General features: G+C 48.2%; 9 protein-coding genes across 9 annotated transcripts; 2 read left to right on the forward strand and 7 right to left on the reverse strand.

Moving 5' to 3' along the window:
• Nucleotides 1–1531: 1531 nt before the first annotated feature.
• On the reverse strand, nucleotides 1532–2201 carry APUU_30838A (putative lipoxygenase; the record flags this gene model as incomplete). Its single annotated transcript, XM_041701976.1, has 2 exons — nucleotides 1532–2010; nucleotides 2048–2201. The coding sequence occupies 2 exons, from the start codon at nucleotides 2199–2201 to the stop codon at nucleotides 1532–1534; spliced, it is 633 nt and encodes a 210-aa protein (XP_041554807.1).
• A 1567-nt stretch (nucleotides 2202–3768) lies between these two features.
• APUU_30839A (NAD-dependent epimerase/dehydratase family protein) lies at nucleotides 3769–4737 on the reverse strand (the record flags this gene model as incomplete). The annotated part of the gene is made up of 1 exon (XM_041701977.1): nucleotides 3769–4737. One exon carries the CDS (start codon nucleotides 4735–4737, stop codon nucleotides 3769–3771), a length of 969 nt encoding a protein of 322 aa, XP_041554808.1.
• Nucleotides 4738–5000: 263 nt separating this feature from the next.
• On the reverse strand, nucleotides 5001–6704 carry APUU_30840A (uncharacterized protein; the record flags this gene model as incomplete). The annotated part of the gene is made up of 4 exons (XM_041701978.1): nucleotides 5001–5847; nucleotides 5899–6013; nucleotides 6062–6357; nucleotides 6418–6704. 4 exons carry the CDS (start codon nucleotides 6702–6704, stop codon nucleotides 5001–5003), a joined length of 1545 nt encoding a protein of 514 aa, XP_041554809.1.
• Nucleotides 6705–8175: 1471 nt separating this feature from the next.
• On the reverse strand, nucleotides 8176–8706 carry APUU_30841A (uncharacterized protein; the record flags this gene model as incomplete). The annotated part of the gene is made up of 1 exon (XM_041701979.1): nucleotides 8176–8706. The coding sequence occupies one exon, from the start codon at nucleotides 8704–8706 to the stop codon at nucleotides 8176–8178; it is 531 nt and encodes a 176-aa protein (XP_041554810.1).
• Nucleotides 8707–11285: 2579 nt separating this feature from the next.
• On the reverse strand, nucleotides 11286–11839 carry APUU_30842A (uncharacterized protein; the record flags this gene model as incomplete). The annotated part of the gene is made up of 3 exons (XM_041701980.1): nucleotides 11286–11362; nucleotides 11444–11511; nucleotides 11583–11839. 3 exons carry the CDS (start codon nucleotides 11837–11839, stop codon nucleotides 11286–11288), a joined length of 402 nt encoding a protein of 133 aa, XP_041554811.1.
• Nucleotides 11840–14228: 2389 nt separating this feature from the next.
• APUU_30843A (uncharacterized protein) lies at nucleotides 14229–17688 on the reverse strand (the record flags this gene model as incomplete). Its single annotated transcript, XM_041701981.1, has 3 exons — nucleotides 14229–16458; nucleotides 16621–17353; nucleotides 17445–17688. The coding sequence occupies 3 exons, from the start codon at nucleotides 17686–17688 to the stop codon at nucleotides 14229–14231; spliced, it is 3207 nt and encodes a 1068-aa protein (XP_041554812.1).
• Nucleotides 17689–17765: 77 nt separating this feature from the next.
• APUU_30844A (uncharacterized protein) lies at nucleotides 17766–18480 on the reverse strand (the record flags this gene model as incomplete). The annotated part of the gene is made up of 2 exons (XM_041701982.1): nucleotides 17766–18040; nucleotides 18111–18480. 2 exons carry the CDS (start codon nucleotides 18478–18480, stop codon nucleotides 17766–17768), a joined length of 645 nt encoding a protein of 214 aa, XP_041554813.1.
• A 1430-nt stretch (nucleotides 18481–19910) lies between these two features.
• Nucleotides 19911–21110, forward strand: APUU_30845S (uncharacterized protein; the record flags this gene model as incomplete). The annotated part of the gene is made up of 1 exon (XM_041701983.1): nucleotides 19911–21110. One exon carries the CDS (start codon nucleotides 19911–19913, stop codon nucleotides 21108–21110), a length of 1200 nt encoding a protein of 399 aa, XP_041554814.1.
• Nucleotides 21111–22132: 1022 nt separating this feature from the next.
• On the forward strand, nucleotides 22133–22690 carry APUU_30846S (uncharacterized protein; the record flags this gene model as incomplete). The annotated part of the gene is made up of 3 exons (XM_041701984.1): nucleotides 22133–22304; nucleotides 22371–22578; nucleotides 22633–22690. The coding sequence occupies 3 exons, from the start codon at nucleotides 22133–22135 to the stop codon at nucleotides 22688–22690; spliced, it is 438 nt and encodes a 145-aa protein (XP_041554815.1).
• Between the last annotated feature and the right edge of the window lie 32 nt (nucleotides 22691–22722).

Below are 22722 nucleotides of genomic sequence, written 5' to 3' on the forward strand. Positions count from 1 at the left end.
AGTTGGAGTATGGAGTAGGCAGCAGCTGGACGGTTTAATTAAACTATCTGACCACCGTTTCACGTCTGGTCTTGACCGCGACCTGTTCCGACTTGCTTTAACTTACCCCTGTTTTAACTGTTTTTGACGGCTGTCTTACCCTGGAATCTTATTCCTGATGTCCTCAGTGATAGGCTACCCCGTATCCATGGAGTTGGCCACGTTCGTATAGAGGTTCCTTGGTTGGTGGTCGGAACTAGGCAGCATGGTTCTTGGGACTTGATTGGGGTATCTGCTATAATAAGGAGTTTTATTAATGGCCATTGCGTACTGCTAGGTGTTTCGAGTAATATAAATATATATTTTAAGATCGGTGTGGGTAACTAACTATATATCATTGAGAATACGACTTCTAAGTACTTGCCCAACCGCAATTAAGGTATCGGTACTATCATAACTAAATATAACAAATCTGGGCACCTAAATGTATACTACGTAGCTCCTGGGCTCCTGCTCAGCCATAACTATACCCTAAAGACGAACACAGTCAGTATGTAGCAGTATGCCATTCAAGCGGAGGCGCGCTATAGATCGCCTTATACAAAGCCGTAGCCCAGTAACGCTCAAGACACGCATCCGTGATCACAAGGGCAAAGGACTCGCGTAGGGCATTCTCAGATAGAATGCGCTGTCCTAATTCCTTCTCCGCAGCAAAAGGAACGCGTCACGCAACCAGTCGAGATCATTTTTGGAAACGAGTTGGGACCATCGACTGGCGGTAGTATACAGGACTGCTCTATTAATTCAAAGTAATTTTATATTGTAAGTAACCAAAAACCATATAACTTGTGCTTAGAAAGATAAAAAATGATAATATGCCCGCACATGGTTGAGTGTATCCCCTCGACAAGAGCCAGTTAGGGTTTGGGCTAAAAGCCAACCCCATTTCAGATTCGAGGGTTCTGGAATCGATCTTGTTCGATAGCAGTTTTTACCTTTTTTGGGTCTTTGAGATTTCACAATTTTTTGCTCTGCTCTTTGGAGATGACTATACATGAGTATAATAACCATGGTAGGAAGCAGGCTATATTAACACTACTGGTATGGCCTGCACTCCATTACTCCATGTAAACGAGCAAGTATATTTCCTGATGTAGCCCAGGGTATATGTGAGGGTTAGTATGTGACATCCTTGAATTCACGTGTTAATGGCCTTGGATATGACTTTAGGGCTGCTTTAGTAGAAGTCCATCCTTAAATCGAATAAGAGCCCTAACTTTAAGCAAAGATGATACCAAATCCAAAATCGAACAAGTATTAGACATTAGTTCCTTAAGTATCGAGTACATGCAGGAATGATCCTTCCAAACCATCCTAGATATAAATATAAGCATGTAACCAGCGTGCCTCAATATGATGAATACATCCAGTTATAATGGAGTAACTAAATCAAAATCGACACGGCATTGCTTTCTGGATACAGCACTTGATACTTAAGCCTCTCCCAGCTATCCACCTGCTTTCCGTATTTTTCGAATCCTCCTCTGCCCTGTTACAGATAATGAAGGAAGTCAGTTGCAGCTTTTGCAATTGGTTTGTCTGCTTCCGCTGTTTTCGTGGCATATAAGGCAGCTGTGGATTGAGCGTAGTGGAACAGGGTTTCGTCATTGTCCGGATCCTTGTTGAGCAGGTATGGGATATGGGAAGCGAGAAGCCATTCGGCAGGTTGGTTCATGGGCAACGCCTTGACCAGGTCTTCCTCGTTATATTTCAGCAGTTTCGTCAGAGTTTCTGGAGGCTTTTCGAAAAGACACGGTGGCTTGTTGACCACAAAGGTCAGGTAGTAGTTTTGTAGATAGTTGACAGCGGTATGCTGAGGTGACGTGATATGGATACACATGGTCACACAGTCAACCAGTTCATCGAATGTCTGGATTGTCAGGTAGTTCAGCTGGGCACCTTTTTTACTTTTCAGCTCTTTGACCCAGTCCTGAATCTGCGTGTCTGCCTTGACTTTGTTGTCGGCCTCGGCTCATAGTATTCAGTAGCGAGCACATCTTTCACGAACTGCTGGATCTTTCTCCACCGCCATCGTCTTCATCCACAAGATTCAGATGGGGCGGGAAACCATCTGTGCCGTCCGTGAACAAGAAGCGCCTTCGCTGTTCCTCTGGGGTCCGATTAGGAGGGGGAAGCGAAGAATCGAAGTCCGTTGCCTCCATAAAGGAGTGATAACTGCTGCGGATATCAGCCTTTGCTAACAGTGAAAGGAAATGCAACACAGTTTACCGGTATTCAACGATTTCGTAGGTCTTCAACAAGACCAGCTGGGTGTCCCGGCATGGCTGCTGCGGTACCTGCGTGATATATAGGAGGTTCGCTAACAGATTTCAAGTAAGACTCTTAGGATTCAGCAAGTAGACAGTTTTTTCTTGCCTATTATTAAGGTTAACAGTGTCTGGCAAGATCTCAAGTTTTGATAATTAATTAATAAAGACGCCAGTATCAATACGATAAGAGGAGGGGCGTCAGCCAAGAGGCCTGGGCCTGATATATGATTCTTTTCACCCAAGTTATCAATAGGAGAAATTAATCAGTCTTTAAGATAAACTGTATACTTTTATTACAATTACTGGAACGGGAGGCAGCATTGGCTGGGATTAGAAGTAACGCTACTAAGTATAACACTCGTCAACCTCCTCAGCAGCATCCAGGTCAACAAAAACAACTCCACTGTTCCTCTATGCCATTTTTGCAGCATATTTCTATAAAAATAAAAACATACAACAGCTGGGATTCGCATGTGGTCACCCACCATACTACTAACCAGCCGGCGTGTGGCTTAAGTACGGCTGAGCGGACGGGAAGCCCTGTTTTCCACACCCTGTGGTCGTATGTGGTAGAATTAGATTAGAGCAGACTTAAAAGGTGTGATACCGTCGTTGGTCGCTGCTATCCTGAATGGCAACTAGCTGGTAGTCAAGTATAACTGGCTGATGCTACTGAGTTTCCGCTCGACTATACCGTGCTGTACAACACAACAAAAGAGGAATTTTTACACGAAATCGTCACAGAATCCCGGCACAGGCGGAGGCGAATTTCATTATCTCAACGTTTTCCCTATATGCTTCTCCTACTGGCATTGCCTTGATGAGGTCGGGTTCCGGGATAAGGTTACAAACATATATAGCTCTGGCATTGAGGTCGATCTCCACCAGGACAACAACAGGATCGACAGCGACAACGCTTTGCAGATTAGATGGCTGAAGCCTTTGTCAATTTATCGCGGATGCTGGTAGTAATTCTAGCAGCCCGCCATCCAGGACTATCAGGATACTGCGGACCTTGTGGAAGTCGGACGTTTCCCCTGCCGGATTTTTTCACGTACGTATTCTAAGCAAGCTGGCCGTCGATGCCGACCGGTACTGTTGGCATGGCCCACTGGAACCATGCTCTCTAAGCATGACGTTTTGATACTGACTTCTGACAAGCAAATAAACTCCTTGCAGTCTCACATGGAGTGCAACGCGGCATCGACGGTCTCTACAGCATCACGTGCGGTCCAAGCCCTAAGTATTCCATGTTTGGTTGCTTATAATAATAGACTTGTGCCACAGGTAGCGAATGCGTTTCATTGCTCCGTTGATCATATAGTTGGATAGATATAGCTTTGACATATAGATCTTGATTGGCAGGTACCGGCCTAGAATGGGAAATATGATGAGATTATGGAGAAGAAGAGCAAATATCCATTCAAATGCAGGCTTCTGCTTTACGTGGTAGACTCGTCTACCCCTGTACAACCTCCCAAGCACGAATATACACAGCCATATTCAAAACAAACTCCGTCCGCTTCGGATACCAGCCCAGCACCGCCCTCGCCCTCCCTCCCTCAGAGTTCCCCGCCGTACTCATCGCCTCAAGCATGACATCCCCCCTGGTCCCGGTATACTCCACCTCAGCCGTAACCCCCAAGCTAGATTTCGCTGCCTCAACGATATCCCGCACCCCGACTGTCTCCGTAACCAGATCAAAGACAGGCCATGTCCCTAGATTCCCATGGATACGGTCAATAGCTGCATGAAGCCCAGCCGCGGTATCGGTAATATGCACACACGACGGACGAGCCGCGGTATCAGCCGGAATCTGGATTACTTCGCTGCTGCCACCTCGCTTCGCTTTAAGAATCGGCTCCCACCAAGGCGTCCAGATCCACGATCCCCTTCCGTAAATAAGTCCAGGCCGTATAATCGCAACCTCGAGCACATCCCTCGAAGCAAGAATAGCCTGTTCCTGGCCCGCGCGCCACGAAACAATCCTTGGTGGTTTCCCCGTTGACAAGGCACTCCCAACAGGAGAAAGATCACTAACTAGCTCGCTCGTAGACCCATGAACCCATATCCCAGAGGTGTATACAAAGCCGAGCTTCGGAGCGACGATACCCTCTTTGGCAAGCTCGGCGGCGCGCTTCACTGCGGCGTTTTTCAAGCCTTCTAGGACTTTGCCGCCTTGTTGGTGGGTTGAGGTGGCGTCGACGACGATGTCGATGAGATTGTCGAGGATTGCTGAGGTAAGCGAGGCTGGGTCTGTGATGTCTGTTTCTGCGGGGATTGGGGTGATTTCGTTCTCTAGCAGGAGGGTGGCTTTTTGGGGGGTGCGCGCTGTGCCCCAGACTCTGTAGTTGCCTGAGGACACGAGGGATTGGCCTGTGGCGAGGCCGATGTAGCCTGAGCCGCCGAGGATGAGGACGTTTGGCATTTTTAGAAACCTGGCTGGCTGCAGGAGAGTTGCCGTTCAGAGTACAGAAGGTGGAAAGTTGGATTGAATTGTGGTGGGGGCTTATGTATGTGTCCTTCGGGTATACGCTAAATAAGTGCTGATTCTACTAATCCTGCATCTTGTCTACTTTGCTATTTGCTGTCAATGCGGGGTCATATGCGGGGTTATTTATCTCTAATGCTAAGCTGAACCAGTACAAGAAGATAAATTATACTCCTATTAAGGGTGATTAACTATACATTTCACTCCGCATCATCCTTCAGAATATCATCCCACCACAGCCCCGTAAACGGCTCTATATCCCTCTCACAGACAGTCCCCTCCTCAGGGAGTGTCCCATCCCTCCAAAACGCCGTCGTCTTCTCAAGCACACACAAACTCGGCACATTAGTCGAGGTATGTCCATTCCCATTAACCTCAAGCACTACACTCCCCTCAAACCCCGCACTGACATTATGCGCCGACCTCAGCGGCGAGTGCGAGTCCAGCGTATTGCCAATAAGCAAAACAGGAGTCTTTGTCTCTGCTATGAACGGGCCACGGTATGTCTCCTTCGGCTCGATCTGCCACTGCTGACACCCGATATAGGATCCGATAGAATTATCACCAGCGACGCGGCTGATGCTGTACAGTTTGCGAGCGGTAGGCATGAACTCGGCCAGCGAGCCCGCGCGCACTTGGTTATCGCTGCAGTGGATCCCCGTAAGCGCCATAAAGGCTTTTCTGGTTGGTTCGCGCAGGTCAGGGTCTGTGCTGAATACAGGCGATGTACTCTGTAGGATATCTTCTAGGTCCTTGTACTCGACGCCGAAGAGAAGATGGTCTAAGAGCATGGTGAAGACCGGCCACCCTTGCATTCCGGATACGGTTCCCATGATATATCCCTTTAGACCGGGGTAGTCAATTATCATTGGGCCGATGGTGGTAGGACGGAGCTTGAGGCGGTCGAGGAGTTGAAATGTCATTTGTTCTAGAGATGCTGCTGTTTTGTTGTGTGCTGCTAGGGGACAGAGCTTTGGACCGGCCTTGACGCAGTGGGTGAAGATATCGGAGAATGCAGCGTCGGAGTCGGCCCATTCTTCGATATTGCTGTGGCTGTCAGTACTTCCTCGTAGAGAATACCGTAAACAAAAGACTTACGCAGCTGCATGGTAGTACTCGTGCGGATTCATCACGCCGTCCAGGATAACCTTGTCCATTCGATCCGGGAACATGGAGGCCACCGTTGCGCCTAGAACCGTCCCATACGAGAACCCTAACCAGTCGTCAGTACTTCTCTATCTCAACTCCTTTAGACGCATACCCCAGTATCTCAGCAACCCATCCTCCTCCAAGGCATCCACAATCTGGATCATATCCCTGGCCACAAACGCCGTCGTCAACACAGACCCGATCTTCGACGCATTCTGCGCGCATAGATCGGCATTGATGGTCCCTCGCGCCCAGAGCGCCCCTAGGGTTCCCTCGGAGCTATTCCCGGCTATAATTTCGTTGTACATTTCATATTGCCCGATTTCGTCCTCTGTACACTCGAACGGGATGGTGTTTACCGTGCCCCGCGTGTCGAATGAGATGATGTCGTGCTCGCCGCCGGTTAATCTATCTTCTTAGTCTTCTTCACTACTATTTCAGGCTAGAAGGAAAAAATAGTGGACATACGCAATAAGAGGCGAGGCAAGGCCCACGATGCCCTGACGCCCAGGTTGTCCCGGTCCGCCGGGGTTAGCGAGGATACTACCCTTTGACCCCAGCGGTGCAGGGATCTTGTTGAGCTGGAGAGTAAGGGTTTCGGTGGAGTTGGGGCTTGTGTAGTCAAAGGGGACGTCTAAGGTTGCGCATTGCAAGGACGGCGCGGCCTCGCATGGCGACCAGTTGATTTTGGCTGATGCTGTGCTGATAAATATGGCTGGAAGGAGCTGCAGAGACTTCAGGAATAGAGAATGCATTTTGAGATGTTGCTTTGTACGAAGGAAGCGGTATTGTGAATGCTGGGGTATTTATATCTATCTGCGGCTCTCCGCTAGCTGCCAAGTGTACGTATTCATGGCAATGCAAATGGCATTTCATGGCATATGTGTACATGATGAAGGCGGTACATATCGCCCGAATTGGATACGATCTGTTGATGTATAGTTCACCGTCGAACGACTCCTAATATGGGGCAGGCTATGCTATCTTGGAACTGGAGCCTACCGCCGATCTTGGCGACTGGGCATGACGCGCCCTGCCCCGCTGGTCTGGGCGAGACCAATCATGAAGCTCACAAAATAAAGGCAGCAGCCTCAGAATTAGCGAGCGCCTGGCATCACCAAATCGAGAAGAGTCCGCTGTCGGGTCGGGCCCGAACTGCTGCATTGCCACCCCTGGGCACAGATCATGCCGAGAAGACTACTCCGTGCGCCCAGCCTTGTTGTTTTGGGTCTGGATATGTTGGATATGCATCCATCACTTTAAATAAAAAAAGCAGGCATGTTTTCTCGCCAGTGTACTTGGCATCATGTCATAGCACTGGTTTATGCATAACCAGGTTTGCTACCGACACTAATCAAGGAAACAGGTTCTGTAAGGCAGCAGTCTTGCTTGAATTTTTCTTATTTATAGCAGATGAGGCTTGGCCTTTAAAATTGCAAATGGAGCTACCCCGGATTTCCCAGCCATCCGACGGTTGACCTTTAGCTTTTTCGCCCGAATTCCGTAGAAATTTTTAGACAGACTCTTTGTATTATATCCATATCTGTTGGATAGTAACAGTCAAATTGTCTTGCCAATCCTATTCACACATAATCCAGCTCAAAGATATATTGTCGTTGGCATTCGGTGACCCACTCTCATGGAGTTAGGGTTTCCGAAAGGAATTCTCAGCCTCCGTCGAAACCTTACACGACTCAGTTGCATAACGATACATTATACGACTAGCTAAACTCTCTTCTCTCTTTTCCTCTTTCCCTCTTTTCTCCTCAATCGCATCTAGATTCAGCCGGAATTATCCTACCGGAATTCAACAGTACTTTAGTAGTAAAAATAAGCCCCAAGACAATTCAACTATGCCCATAGTGATCCAATATCCCGATTCAGATTGTAGTGTGAATACCAATTCTTACTCCGCTGTGACACCTTCAGCCACCAACATGCAACAGATAAACCTCCAGCCAAACGACGGAACTCAAGAACAACTCCTATCAACCACCTACATAAGGGGATGTATTTTTTGAACAACATCTCAGTATATTTTCGGGTTTCCTATATATCTAGATTGACGCTAGTCACATGATATGCTTGGTAGGGTTTGGAATAAGATTGTCTTGCGAGGAATGAACGATGTAGCGATCAAAACAGTATATGTAGCTGCTCTGGCATTATCAAGAAAGCACAGAAAACAGGCATTCAAACATGGAAAGAAGAAAAGACACCAGGGGATCATTTATTGGTAACCCTCAGAGTAGCGCCCCAGTGCTCAATCCAGACCTGTCCATTAAGCCTGCTATCATCATCGGCCTCGCCCAAGCACCCATCAATAATCTCATCGATATAAATCGAGACGCAAACATCCTTGACTAAATGCGGGCTGAGGAGATTGCCCGTCGCGTGCGGCTGACACACCTTGACCACGGCGTCTTTGTTGTGGTTGGGGTCTGAATTGTATGCGATACATCCATCGTCGTAGACACTGGCCTTGAGTGCGAGTCCGCCACGGGGACCCCACGTATCTGGGTCTTGCGTGCTGGGGTCGGCGTCCACGCCGCCCTCTGATTTGGCTATGTCGATGCTTTGCTTCACCCAGTAGTCCCTGAGGATCGTGACGTCTGACATTGGCGGGCCGAGGTTGTCGCCCTCTCCTGTCCCATGGATGTAGCACTTGAGCTTCGAAGAGGGAGGGCACGTCTCCCATGGGTTCTCGTCACAGGCGACGGCGGCCATAAGAGCCGAGAATAAGAAGAAGGTCTTCATGATGGAATTAGGAGTGACTCGCGGTTGGAGTAGGACTGAATGGAGATTGAACTGGGAATGAGGAGATTGGGCTTGAATTAGATGACATGGAAGGACTTTGTAGGGGTTTATATACCCTGTCGGCTGGAAATGGCCCCAAATGTAACACTTCCTACTACGATATATGCAGTTGTAATTGGAGAATCAGCCAAAAACATGACACACCTGTTCTCCAAATGCTGTATATGCCTCGTCCATCTCCAACGTGGGGGCGTGATACAAATTAAGAACTGCATTTCCCGAAACCTACATAGAAGAAGGGGGAAGATTTGAGCTGATGTCAAAGCAATCTATCAGGCAGTATCACTTAGATTTGGAGGGTATAAGTCATTCGAGAATCGGCTACATCTGCCCATAGGTAGTTCATACAGTCTTCATGGAGTCTTCATCTGCAGGCGCCCGCGTGTTGAAAATGTCCCGGTGATTTTGATGTGCCATGGGGTCTCTGCGAAAAGGATGATGGATCTTGTGTCGATCACATTGGGGTCCAACAGCAAATGGCGAGTCTGTAATCTGTATGGACGACATTATGTAACTGAGAAACTGTCTAGAGATATGTGGGTATTTGGTGGACCGTGGCTGACACCATCACCTGTCTCATATCCGGATTTGGTCTTCCATATCTGATATACCACCAACTTGCTCCTCAATATCAATACCCCTAGTAAGCAGATAACCTCCATATTATAAGTCCTCCTCAATTTAATAAGAAGAATGCTTGGTTCGGCATACGTAATTCACAAGCTCATACTTTTCTGACCCATCTACGTGACCTCCCTAGGTATCTAAGTAATATCTAGGGTACATGACTAGATTATTTCTATCGCGGGACTCTGTGCCGTTAGTTTGCTATTATCTTGGGTTCAACCAGCGGCGCGTCCAATTCTACCATACCTGATTCTTCAGTGTATGAAACCTTCCTTCTAAAATCTCCGCCAATGCCCCGCCTCCTTACTACTTCTGATATGCACCTCGCCCTTCCTATTCGATCAAACCTATATCCCAATGCTATTGATACTTTAACGAACCATTAGTAATTGGAGTTGGAGAGGGCTCAATCCATGTCCTAGCGGTGAACGGCGCGCCCATACACACACCAAGGACGTCCAAGCAAGCATTCTAGAAACCGGCTAGCAGAGGCCCCTACAGATCCACGGATTCTACCCTACCATCAGCCGAATCAGCGGCGAAGGAGCCCTCGTCCTATCGCCAGCCAGAAAGGCCAGTTATCGGGTAATAGGCGCAACGCAGAAAACACGGAGTGCAGTTGCAGTTTCATAATATAATAGTCACCAAGGATCTCGAAAAGGCCATGCTCCTAATCAGCCTAGTCTAGCTATTTTGGTCAAAGGATATGCCGTCGTGAAGACCCCGCAAGATGTGGCTTACCGTACTGGCTTACGGTATTGCTGGTCCAAGCGCTCAGTCTGAACAGTGAACAGTGAACACTCAACGGTGCGGCCCCAACGTCGATCGGTGGCTTACGTTCTCCGGATTCTTTGGCCCCAGATCTGCCTGGCTCTGTCTTCTGAGGAGTGCATTTGGCTGGCAATACTCCAAGTGGCTTACGGCGTGCGGAAATAAATCATCATTATCTAACTAAACCCCGCAAGTTAGGTTAAGTTGGTAGCCTTTTCCGGGATAGAAAGTATAGATGCAGCGCGTCGCTACTCTCCAACTACTGCAATTACCCAGAGAACGGGCAGAAAGCCATACATACATTTTCTCTATAATTTGGTTCTATGCAATCGCAGGGTTATCCCAGAGCAAAAGGCAGAGAAACTGCGATATCTGCAATGTGTCTTATAAAAACCCGTCCTGGTTGGTTTGGCAGAGTGCGAGACGGGCAATCATCGCCATGGTTGGTCTCAGTTGCGTAGTTCTCTGTTGGATCAAGTTAAATTATATCTGGGCATTGATATATAACTGCATTGCGGTGCCGGTGGCAGCCGGCATCTATCCCGTTGTGAGCAACGGAAAATACGTCCGTTTGGACCCAGTGTGGGAGAGTCTTGCTATGTCCTGAGCAGTGTCAGTGTCATCTGTAGCAGTCTACTTATGAGAACCCGGTTGCAGGAGCGGGATTTCGTAATATTGTAGGAATCAAGTTGTCATTTCGAGCTGTATAGAACATCTTACTAACCAGAGAATTTAATACATTGCATTGCACTCTAGACTCAAGATCCCAAGAAGCGCACTTCTAGTTATAAAGTATATCCGATAGTCACTCGCCTCTACATAACCTCTCGACAAAAGTATAATTTCACACGAACAATCGCACAACATAAGTCAAAATCCCAGTCCGAAACACAATCTGGCTTGAGATGGCGTTTGAGCTCGTCCTGTGTTAGGCGAGCTATGAAATGACCGACGAATATCGGCCAACTCTGCCTGATTGTCTTTAAGAGCCTTATACGTAATCTGCTATACTTCCTAGTCAAGTACTCGTGGTGTATAGGACAGTACACTATTATTGATTTCCAGTAGCCAGCTTTTGATAAACATCTTAAATAAGCTATACTCGCTCTTGAATTCCCATCCTATTCATCAGGACCGTCCTTGTCCCGGAAAATAAGACTAACAAGAATATTGCCGTTTCCATAAGCTTCCTTAGCACCTATAAAAAGAAGTGATTGTATTAGCGCCTTTACCGTATCTCCGCTTGCATAGACATAGAAACATGAACAAGCAAACTTACCAGAGGCAGTATCTTTGCCCTCGCCACACTCGTCAAGAGCATCCTGCGCAGCGTCCGCAATATGCCCGCTAAATAACAGAGGCCCATCTGTTAGCAATCTTATCTAATAAGTAAGTATACTGCAATGGACCCAACATACCACCATGAGCTTTCATCTTCGTCAGTGCTATCCCCGTTGTGCATGCCCGTGATCATGGCATCGCCAATATGGACGAAACCCTTATTGAGATATCCCGCTGGCACGGTACAAAGCTCCGTGCCTCGGCCATGAAGCTCATCGATACATTGTTGGAGCTCGTCTTTGGTTGCCTCATAGTCGGAGGTCCTACATCTCACGCCAGCCAGCGCGGTGGTGGACATTGCAAGAGTAACAAGAGCAGACTTGATAGAGACCATGTTGACAGAGTTAGGGGGCTTGAATAATATGATGGAATAGAACATAGCAGGAGAAGAGGAAACAGAATATAACAAGAGAATTCCGCACCCTTTAAATAATAAAAATGGCTATAGCTTTAATATTATGCTACTGCTTCTAGAGTAGATCTACCGTAAGCCAGCTGGGGCCAATTTGACTATGGAAGATTGATAGACACTATACAGTGTGTCAGGCCCCCTGGTAATAGGCTACCGGTGTACAATGCCAAATTTAGTGCCGATATCAGTTTACTCAGCGGATATACAGCCCCTTAAGGTCGCTCAACTCCGAACGTCGAATCCTTCCTTCATCCTCCATCCTCGTCCTCCATCCTTCAGCGATGCCGAAGCAAGCGAGTGATCTTTATATTCCTACCTGGGAATCAAGGCCCAGTGCCCGGGTGGAGTACCTACACCGTACGAACACGGAGTTAGCCATAACCACTTGGATTACAGGTTGACCGCTTGATTCTTTTCCTGAGCTTAACATGCTTCGACCGCTCCACCACCTGGACTGCTGTTCATTGAGCTGTTCTCAGCAATTGAAACCAGGGGCGGGCGCTGGCATCCCAATTCTGCGGCCTGATGGGCGACGAAATTGCTGGTTCTATCATTCTCTATGATTGGGGTTTCAACCTCTTATTGTTGCTGATTAACAAGATCAGCCTAAGTAGCCGTGGCCTTCTATCATTACCTAATTAAACCCCGCAAGGTAATGAGAAGTTGGTGGCCTTTTCCGGGGATAGAAGTATAGATGCAATACTTCTGCCAATGCTACTCCGTGGCAGCTTCTGTGAACTTTCAATCCCCCTTCTCGACCCGATCAGCCCAGTTATTCAGTACCTGGTCTATCTATACTAAATAAAAGTTTGTAGTCCTATTTATTACTTTACCCTGGTACAAAGCCCTATAGTTATCACGAGACTTTGGATTTTATCTATATAGGAGCTTACTCCCAACGGTTCTCTATTAGACTATCACCATCCGTACCCCCAATACCAAAGGGAATAAAGTCGACACCATTCTTCCAGAGTGGACGTCGCAGGTGATTATGTGGCGATGGAGTAAATTCGGGTTTAAGAAGTCAGGGACTGTAGGGAATCAAATCCCCGCGCGATTACCAGAACCGGACGTTGTATTTAGAGATGGCCTTTAGGAACGTGGGAAAATGTTAAAAGGAAAGATGTCCTGGTTTAATACTGCTAGATCATGCTATGCAAGTTCGTGAGAGTAGAATTATCTTTGTGTTTGATTCAATAACTTCGAAACCCTAAGTGGTTACCGGTACCTTCAAAATACAAGCCCTAACAAGTTCCCGCATTATATCCTACATCCTACATCCTACATCCTACATCCTACATCCTACATCCTACATCCTACATCCTACATCCTACATCCTACATCCTACATCCTACATCCTACATCCTACATCCCCGGGCTACCACCAAGCACCACCGAGTATTAAAAAATACAAAAAAAGAAAAACATACAACAGCTGGGATTCGCATGTGGTCACCCACCATACTACTAACCAGCCGGCGTGTGGCTTAAGTACGGCTGAGCGGACGGGAAGCCCTGTTTTCCACACCCTGTGGTCGTATGTACCAGGAGTAACCAAGTAGTGGATAATATGAGGTACCAGCCTACCCTGTTCGCCTGTTGGTCGAATAGTAGTAGTTTGTATTGTAGTTCTTATTCTACAGTTATATATAAAGAAGTAATTAAAGGATAGAATATAGAATATGTAGTTATTTCGTTAAAGACTTTTAGATAAGAATAGCTGTCAAGCTATTAAAGTTATATATATATATATATAATATAGCTACTGTTAAGTATGAGAAATGATAACATGCCAGGGTTCCTCTGATTACTCTGTGGTTTTGGGTGTGTAACAAAAAAAGAAATCGAAGGTGGGAGCTTGGACGAAGATATGGTTTGAGGAGGGCGTGGGAGGGAACCAAAGACAGGTAGGAATATAGAGCCGCGTGAATGTACTTTTCGTAGGGTTACCTATCGTGTCCCACGAGTCAAATCGGCAAGTGGGACAGAGTCATGTCAAGGTGCCGTCTAATATACATTGTGGGGGCAAATACAAGGTAAGCAATGTAAGGCCAATAATCCCTTAAATGGCAGATCCGAGCAGCCGTACGTACATTCATACCACCTGCCCTTCGCCCGAGGAACGTAATGCGCGGAAAATTTTCTTAAAAATCGGGCCACGTCGTTGTTTCAATGCCAGCACAGCAAGGCTTATATTCAGCTCGTTTCGCAGTCCAAGGTCCACTCGATCATGGGAGAGGAGTGCCATGGCAACTTCCTCATTTTTCAACATTATAGCAAAAGCTAAGAGGGGGAGCCCTGGAAACACGCACTAGTACGGATCGGCGCCGCTATCCAGTAGACAAGTCACCATTTGGGCGCTTTCAAAGTCGATTGCAGCTGCTAGTGGTGTCAGACCCATGCCATGGCGCGCATTGGGGTCGGCACCGTACTTCAGTAAGATCTGGGCCAGCTGCGTGTTTCTCGTGTTGAGAGCAATATGCAGTGGACTTGTCCCTCGGGAATCCGTGATATTCGGATCTGCATGGTTTTCGAGGAGGATAATAGCCACCGCTGCCTGGTTGGCTTTGATGGCTAACATGAGCAAAGTGGTTCCGTGTGCACCAATTGAATGGTCCACTCCTACTCCGTGGTTAAGGAAAGTTTCAAGACTTTCTAATATAGTCCTTCCAAGCTCCCAGGCCAGATCCGGTTTCTGAATAGGACCAAGTGATGTAGCTTGACTTATATCATGCTTTTCTTCGTAGGTTTCCGCCCCGGAGGAGCGATGTTCCTCATCTATATTATCAAGTCGACCTGTTAAATGAGCACCGTTGGCAGGCGTTCTGGGCCGGCCAGTGCCCTGAATCCAATTTTCCAACAGACTTGCAATAGAGAGGTGGCCATGCAATGTTGCTATTGTCTGTGCCGTGGCCCCATCGCTGCTCTGCTTCGTAGCGTCCGCGTGGTATTCCTGTAATAGTAGGCGAGTAACTATTTCTTGTCCTGCAGCTGCCGCGCACATAAGAGGTGTTCTGATAGAACAGCCAGTGTCATTCACATCAATCTTCTCGGTATCCAGGAGTAACCTGACGATGGGAACATGACCCATCGATATTGCCACGATCAATGGTGTTATCAATATCTCCTCGCTTGGATTTACATCAATTCCCGGCATACCTAGAAGACGGGTGACAATATATTCACGCCCATGCATCGCTGCGGCAAACAATGCTGTGCCGTTGCCGGCACTTCTGAAATTAACGTCGACTCCATCCACTTCTAGTAACAGGTCAAAAACCAAATTTGAACCTTGATACGCTGCCTTCACAAGCGGCGATACGCCGTTCGCATCCCTGAAATTCAACTCGGTGCCGCCAGCTTGAATAAGCACGTTGGCCGTGTCGGCGTCGTTGTTGTTGACAGACAAGAACAGCGGTGTCCAGCCATCGCAATCCCGCAGGTTTAGGGCTGCCTTGTCAGATGACGCTATGATCCTGGCAAGTGCTGCCTGGTTCTGTATGCAAGCTACATGAAGAGGCGTGGCCTGGAACATATCTCTTTGATTCACATTGATATCGCTCCTTTTAAGCAAGAGCTGGACCATGCTCTCTTCTCCCTGGTTGACTGCCTCGTGCAATGCTGTTGTCCCATCAAGATCGCAGGCGTTTACATCAACTTGTCCATTGCGCAGTAACGAGCTAAAAGTGGACCGCTGCGAACCAATGGCCGCCCAAATAAGTGGCGTGCCTCCTCGCCAGTCCTTGGTATTTGGATCACTCCCCAGACTAATCAGGCGTTCAAGTGACCCTTCGAGCCCAAACCATGCTGCTACATGGAGTACCGGCGCGTCTCTCAGTCCAAGCTCGTCGATTTCCTCGTCGTGGAATGGGTGTTTGAGGCTTAACATGGCCTCGCAGCTAGTTCGAAATTTATTCTTGCTTGTGAGGAAGCTTAGGACGAAGTCACTGCCATCCAGGCCAGCATTCCGGATATGATACCCCCAGTACTGGGCGGAATACTGATAGAATGGATATTCAATCAGCTGAGCTCTGCCGTCCAACTCGTCTGAACCAACGTCTCTGCCAAATATTTCATATGACAGGTACGTCAAACACATCCTGGCGACGTGAGATTCGGCGGTTGTTATCCAGTCGGCTTGAAGTCGGCCAAAGTATTCGTATGTCGTGTGATGCGCCAGGCGGATGTTATTGCGCTTGTCAACCTCCACCAGCCCTTCGCATACCGATTGCAGATGCCCAATATTTGAAAAATAGTCACTGATAAGCTTTCTGTCCAGTGCGCTGGTTTCTGGTCGTATAGCAAGGGCATGCTGAAGCTCCTCGGTCACAAGAGGCCTTTTCACGTGTACAATCCAAGCCAAAATGTGCTTCGCCAGCTCTCGTGTTTGCTCCCCTTTGTTCTCCAACCTCCGTACAGCGGCGGAATATAATTTGTCAAGCTCGTGTAGACCGTGGGATAGGTTATTGATTGCATCCCTGATGTGTCCTTTCGTGGGCAGTGTCCGAACGTGGTTCACAGAGAGCCGCGCAACGAGGAACCTAGGGAGGGAATAACTTGTCAGCTGGAGTGGAACAGGCTAACAACTGCAGTGACTAACTTGCATTCCATCAGATGCACGGATTATATTATCGCGAGCTTGTTCCCGCAAACCGCCGTCAAGCTTATCCTGCTGGACAGTCTCTAGTTCGGCGTCAAGATACTCCCTAAGATCATCGTCCCGTGCACGAATCTCGACGATGTAGGGTGACTTGTCGAACAGGGTCTTGATATTATGGTTAATCCTCGAAGTGGCTAGAATATTCGTTGCCGTCTCCTTATTCTCATTCTGCAGTTGGAAGAGGATTTGCATGAACTTGCCCAGGGTTTCACTGGAATCAATGCACTCGTCAAGGGCATCGAGAACGATAATGCTGGTCTCGAGCCCACTGATCAACTGCTTTAACAACAGAATCAGTTCTCGGATGGATGGACGGCGTTGTTGGCTGGAGTGCGTCTCGTAAAACTCCTCGACAACCTGGGGCAGGCTAGGGAACTGCATCGCAAACTGTTTTGCTAGAGCCGCGATTAGGTTAGGCAGAGACTGCGTAGTCTCGCGATCAAAACTGAAAAACACATACGCAATGCCCAGCCCCTCGCGCTGGCGCTGAAGCTTGTAGAGGTAATCGATGGCCAGAGAGGCCAGGCTGCTTTTGCCACCCCCAGGAATCCCATGGCAGTAAACAGTGACGTTGGAGCCATTGACCAGTTCTTGGAATTCAGTTAACTCTAAAAACCATTTGCCAGTGTTGGCGGTCCTCTTGTCCATGTGCGCAGTCTGCTCGTCGCTGTGTGTCAGTGGAGAGAGCCAACTCAGGATCTTGTCCTTCTTCTCCTGGTCGTGGATTGTTCTCATTGCAGATACATTGTCTTCGATTGATGCTACGGTTTGAGCAACTAAATGTGGAAAAACAAACAAAAGCAAGACAGAAAGCCGGGGTCAGCGACAGTTTATGGAACTCTTCTTATGCAGAGACAAGCATCTTACATCTCTCAATCACCGCGACCACAGGCTCAACGTTTTGAACATTCCCCCCGTTTATGATGCGAAGCAGGTCTTTTGCATATGCAGCAGAAGTGATGGCAGCATATCCTTGCCAGAAGTCATTCTTGTGGCTGTCTGCATAGTCAGATATCCCCCTTATTACCAGACAGGGGAAGTTATCCATTAACCCAGCAGCCTCCGTTTCAAAACACAAGATGTTTCGCTCATTTCGCAGGTTATCGCGCATTTCTGCTGACCGCATGATCTGGCTCCCCGATCCAATCAGCCCAAAGTGGACACATGGCTCGTCTCTATCCAGACGACTCACGACCGCAGTCTCGTCACAGCCTGTACAGATTTTATCACCAGCATGCAGAGAGTCAGATCTGATAGCCTATCGTACTGTCTACCAGGGAACTGGTAGTTCTGTCGGGCCATCCGTTGTCGCATTTGCTGCTGGGCTTGGGCGATATACTCGGTCATCATGCCCTTTCCGAACGTATGGTCCGAATTGAGCTTTTTCACTTTGCTAAGAAGCCACGTCGGCGGTTTACTGACGTGTGCCGCGACTTGAATACCGTCATAGTGCACAATACCACCTTTCCCTACAGATCAGTCTTGTCGCAAAAAAAAAACGGTTGTTCACCGTCCACCACGGACCATGCTTACCTTCTTTCTTATCTGGACATGATACGACCACATCCCCAAGACGTATATCCATCATCGAGTTCCATTCGTCGGGTTTTCCGGGAGCTCCGCCGCCAATTCCTACCAACAGAACGCACCGAATCTGCCGGAACGTTCGACTCGCGTTGGTTACTGTATTTGAGGCAGGTACCATCCCATATTGACCCTGCGGGGCAAATACAATAACAACGTTATGTATCCCCATCTCCCCGAGAATGTACTCGTTGGGGTCTTGCCGGTCAGTCGGGAGGTCTGCATGCTCCTTATCCAGGCACAGTCGTGCTGCAAAAAGTTCACAATCTAGGGTTGTCACCCAGCAGACTGTATACGCATCAAAGCGGGGATCGTTCATGTCTGGTCAAGTCTGTGTCCAGGGCAGGAGTTCTTCTGAAATGGGGGATGTTGTGCAAAGCTGGATGAGCACACACTTGGAAAGAGAGAAGGGAGGAGGCATGGGGAGAGAAAAGGGAGGTATAACGCAGCCGCGTGGGTAGCGGTGTGGATGAAAGTTGGCGAAGCCAAGAAGGACGCGAACCCCTGTCAGAAATAACTGCTCTAATTTGCAGAGATGTGCCAGGCTGCGTCAGGCCCGTGGGCTCGTGTCCTCCATCTACCAGTAGAATGGCTGCTACAAACCAGGGTGGTTGGGGTCCAAGAGCCTCACGGAGAGTTTTCGCTTTGCGCGTAGTAGGCAAGCGTCTCAGAGAAACAGGAGGAAGTGGCAGAGTCAGAACAAGACCTAACATCTGGAAATGAGGCTCAAGTGGTATAACTTTTAGTCTGTAACTATGGTGGGGGTACGTATTACTGACTACACCAAGTCTTATCTAATCTGCAGTGAAAGAGCCCAAGGAAGGTAGATAGTTTAGCTTGTCTATCATTGGGTTGTGTCTAGCTAAATACAGACTTGCTCTGCTGTTCATTGACAGTGTTTTGAAGTCCAGCTATGTAATTTATTAGGAAGAGGATTGTCCGCCTGTTCGGCAATATCTACGGAGAAGACTTCTCTGCGATGTTCAGTAATCCTTGCAAGTGATTTGCGCATCCTGAACTTACTAACTGTAGCTCCAGCATACTCCTTAACTTATGTATGTCTAATGACTCAGCAATACTCTCTCCAGTTAGTAGAAGGCAGTAGACTGGAAGGCAAGTAAGATCTAAGAGAGCTTAAAATTTATCCTTGGTAGCCCCTAACTTGGTAATATTCAGGAGTATTATATCATCAGAAGTGACTACTGTTTATAAAAGTCTTTGTCGGGTAGCTAGAACAGACTTATATAGATATTCTGAATATAATATTCCTAGGGTTAAAAGTTGACCCTATTGCTACTAACCACTTTTAAAACCTGCATGCTTCTGTAAACTTCTGAAGCAACTCACGCTTCTTATGTCTTAATCCTCTTTGGACAGGAATCAGGTATCTGGTCGCGCACTGTGACATGTAGACCGATTGGTTAATTTAAGAATGAAGGATGCGGGGCTGTCAGCTTAGGTGCGCCTGGATTGGCTGCGGATTCGATTTCGTTAACTTAATATACCTGAATACGCATTGAAAGAGCCGCTTGGCGGGGACGCGTGTTCCGTGGGCGATGCGTCGAACCCTATTTAGTTAGATTCCACTGCCAATTCCTGTCCTGGGCCTATAACGTAGTATTGTTGTAGACATTGGCAAAGATGGGACGCCTCACCTGGGCGTAAAGGATAGTATTTATCAAGCCATTCTCCCTGGTTCCTCCACACGTATACAGTCAGCTACGCTTGATCACATTCTATAGCCACACCATGTCCACCCACGCAAAGTACCAAATCCCCAAAGAGTTCCAAGACCAGCTCGAGCCCGCCGAGCCCCTTGACACCCGCAGCGACGAAGCAATCCTCGCCTCTCTTTCCGAACCCCGCCCAGTGACATCGGAGAAGAACATCTGGGCCTACTGGCACGCCGGAATCGAGGCAATGCCGAAATGGTGCCAGCGAAACATCATTGACTGGCACCGCATCTGCGGGCCCTCGTGGACAATCCGCGTGCTCGACACCGTCCCGGACTCGCCCAACCATGCACTAAAGGTCATCCCACCCTCAATGCTCCCAGAGACATTCGTCAAGGGCACAATGGACGGCCACTACGTGGGCCCACACAGCGCAGACTTCCTCCGCGGCGCATGTCTTTACCTCTTTGGCGGCGTGTTCATGGACGTGGGCGTCATCCTCATCCGGCCCCTCGACCGAATCTGCTGGTCCCAGCTCGCGGACCCCTCGACCCCTTACAACATCAGTGTCCCCTGGATGTGCGACACAGCAATGGCAAACCACTTCATCGCGAGCCGCAAGGCGGACCCCTTTATAAAACGCTGGCACGAGCTCTTCGTCCACGTCTGGGGAAACCGCACAAGCTTCCAAGGAATATGCCAGAACCCTCTTTTCGCCTTCATTCTGGATGAAGGGTATTCCACGTCCCAAGAGCGAGGCTTCACCTGGGAGTTCGACGTCACGCCTATCACGGTCTTCGAGTACATCACCCAAGTCGTCGCCTGGATGCGGCTAACAATGCTCGAAGACGCGGGCGACGGATTCAGCGGCGTCGACTATGCCATGAACAATGTCCTCTGGTTCGACGCGCTCGCTGAGAACTGGGGCATTGAATCAAAGATCGGGTTCAAGGGCGAAGACGCGTTCAAGCTCCTCGCGACCCGGCTGGATGCTGATCCGGAATCTGAGGAGTATAAGAAGGCATATGCAATCGTGTGGCACTGTTTGGCGCAGTGTAGTATGGAGAAAGTTACGCATGGGAAACATTTGACCAAGACACTGGCTCTGGGCTCGCTTTGGGATCTGGAGGAGAGTGAGGGGGTATATATTGAGGAGGGAACTTTTGCGGAGCTTTTGAGATACGGAGCGACGAGGTTTAGGCAGACGAGGGAGGGGATTGCAGTTGTGCAGATAGACAGGCCTGTGACGATGAGGAAGGGACTCTATGAGCCATAGACCAACCCAGACAGCTATCTTCCGAATGGACTTTGTATGGCGACTCAGGAAAGGCCCAATTTAGGTTATTGGAGAGACCTTTGTACAGACAGAAGCTGGAAGAGACCATTTGCAATTGGAGATGCTTTAGGAATTCGCGGGTAAATGTTAAGGGGGAAGAATATCCTAATTTAATACTGCTGGATCATGCCATGGCAAGTTAGTGGACTTGTCTTTGGCCACTCGTCTCTCTATTAGGGCTTTGGATGATGCGCTGGTTAATGCTGGTTAATGCTGGTTATGATAGTCACTCTACAATTCAAGCCATACAAGCCCGAACAAGGGCCTACCGCCAAAACAACACCGAGTAAAAAAATAAATAAAAAACATACCTTGAGAGATGTACAATGGGTGATGTCAGACTCCTGCTGCGGACGGAACCCTGGGGCATTGTCCATGCAACAAGGCCCAACATGGTCTGGGCCGTTAGAGGCTCTGGTCCAAAATGGTCATCTGTACCGACACCTTTTTGCTCTACTGTGCTACCGCCCGTGTAATAGGGTCGGTCGGACGGAAGACATGTTCCAGGGCACGATTCACAGGAATGCTTCTTTGAATGCGGGATATAACTTCGTTTGTGTCAAATCTCTGCTTCCAGAGGATCATTTCATACCTGCTAGAAAACGCACACTACTGTGACAGGATGGATTCTACTCTTAACTTTAAAAGCCCGTAACAATGGTCTTCAATTTTGTAGGTTTTGCTACACCTCTTTGGACAGTGGTTCCGGTTATCAGCTGATGCGGCTAACCATGTCAATGGAAAATCAGATGCGCAACGTCTTGATGTAATTTTTTTTTTCATAGTTCTATGCGGAAGAAATGAATTCTATAGATGTCATGTTGTAGGCAAGAAATCAAATATAAAAGTGTACGGATACATACTCCGTCCGATACATACTATGCCTTGTATTGGGCCACTTAATCTTCAACACCCAGAATTCACCCGTGAAAACGTGCCGTTATCTCTCGTATTCCAACAAAATGTTCGTCGCCATTGGGCTTCTTTTCCTTTCTCATTTGATGGCTGTGTCACTAGCAGCCTGCTGTGATGCGCAGTACTTGAGCAGCAATGGCCAATGGATCTGCGGAGATGGTACCGTGGCTACTCCCTGCTGTGGAAAAGGCCCATGCGATGCCTTCTGCTGCAATTGTGGTATGTTTCATCCTTATTTGTTCAACAAGGCTCTAGAGACAGAATCCTAACCTTATTCGCAAATAGATTGCCGATCTCCGAGCTCCAGGAAGCGAGACCTACCGTTTCTAATGGAGCGGGCTGAACAAGTCGACAGTCTGTTCCAGTCAGTCGACGCCGACGGTTCAGGCGACTTGGATTTGGGAGAGTATATTGCATGGGTGACTGAGCATCTGGGCCGCGAACATCCAGTATCGCCCAGCTTGTACCAAGCCTACATCGACCATTTTTATTCGTGAGTTATACATGTGTATGCGTTTCGCAACAATGCGGTTGCTAATCGGCGCAGGTTTGATATGGATAAGAATAGCAAGCTTGATCTAGGTGAGGTTCGGGCTACAAAATAAAAGTCGTTATTAGTAAGCCAAGATTGGTAGGT

The sequence above is a fragment of the Aspergillus puulaauensis genome, chromosome 3 (assembly GCF_016861865.1).
Source record: "Aspergillus puulaauensis MK2 DNA, chromosome 3, nearly complete sequence".
Taxonomy (NCBI): domain Eukaryota; kingdom Fungi; phylum Ascomycota; class Eurotiomycetes; order Eurotiales; family Aspergillaceae; genus Aspergillus; species Aspergillus puulaauensis.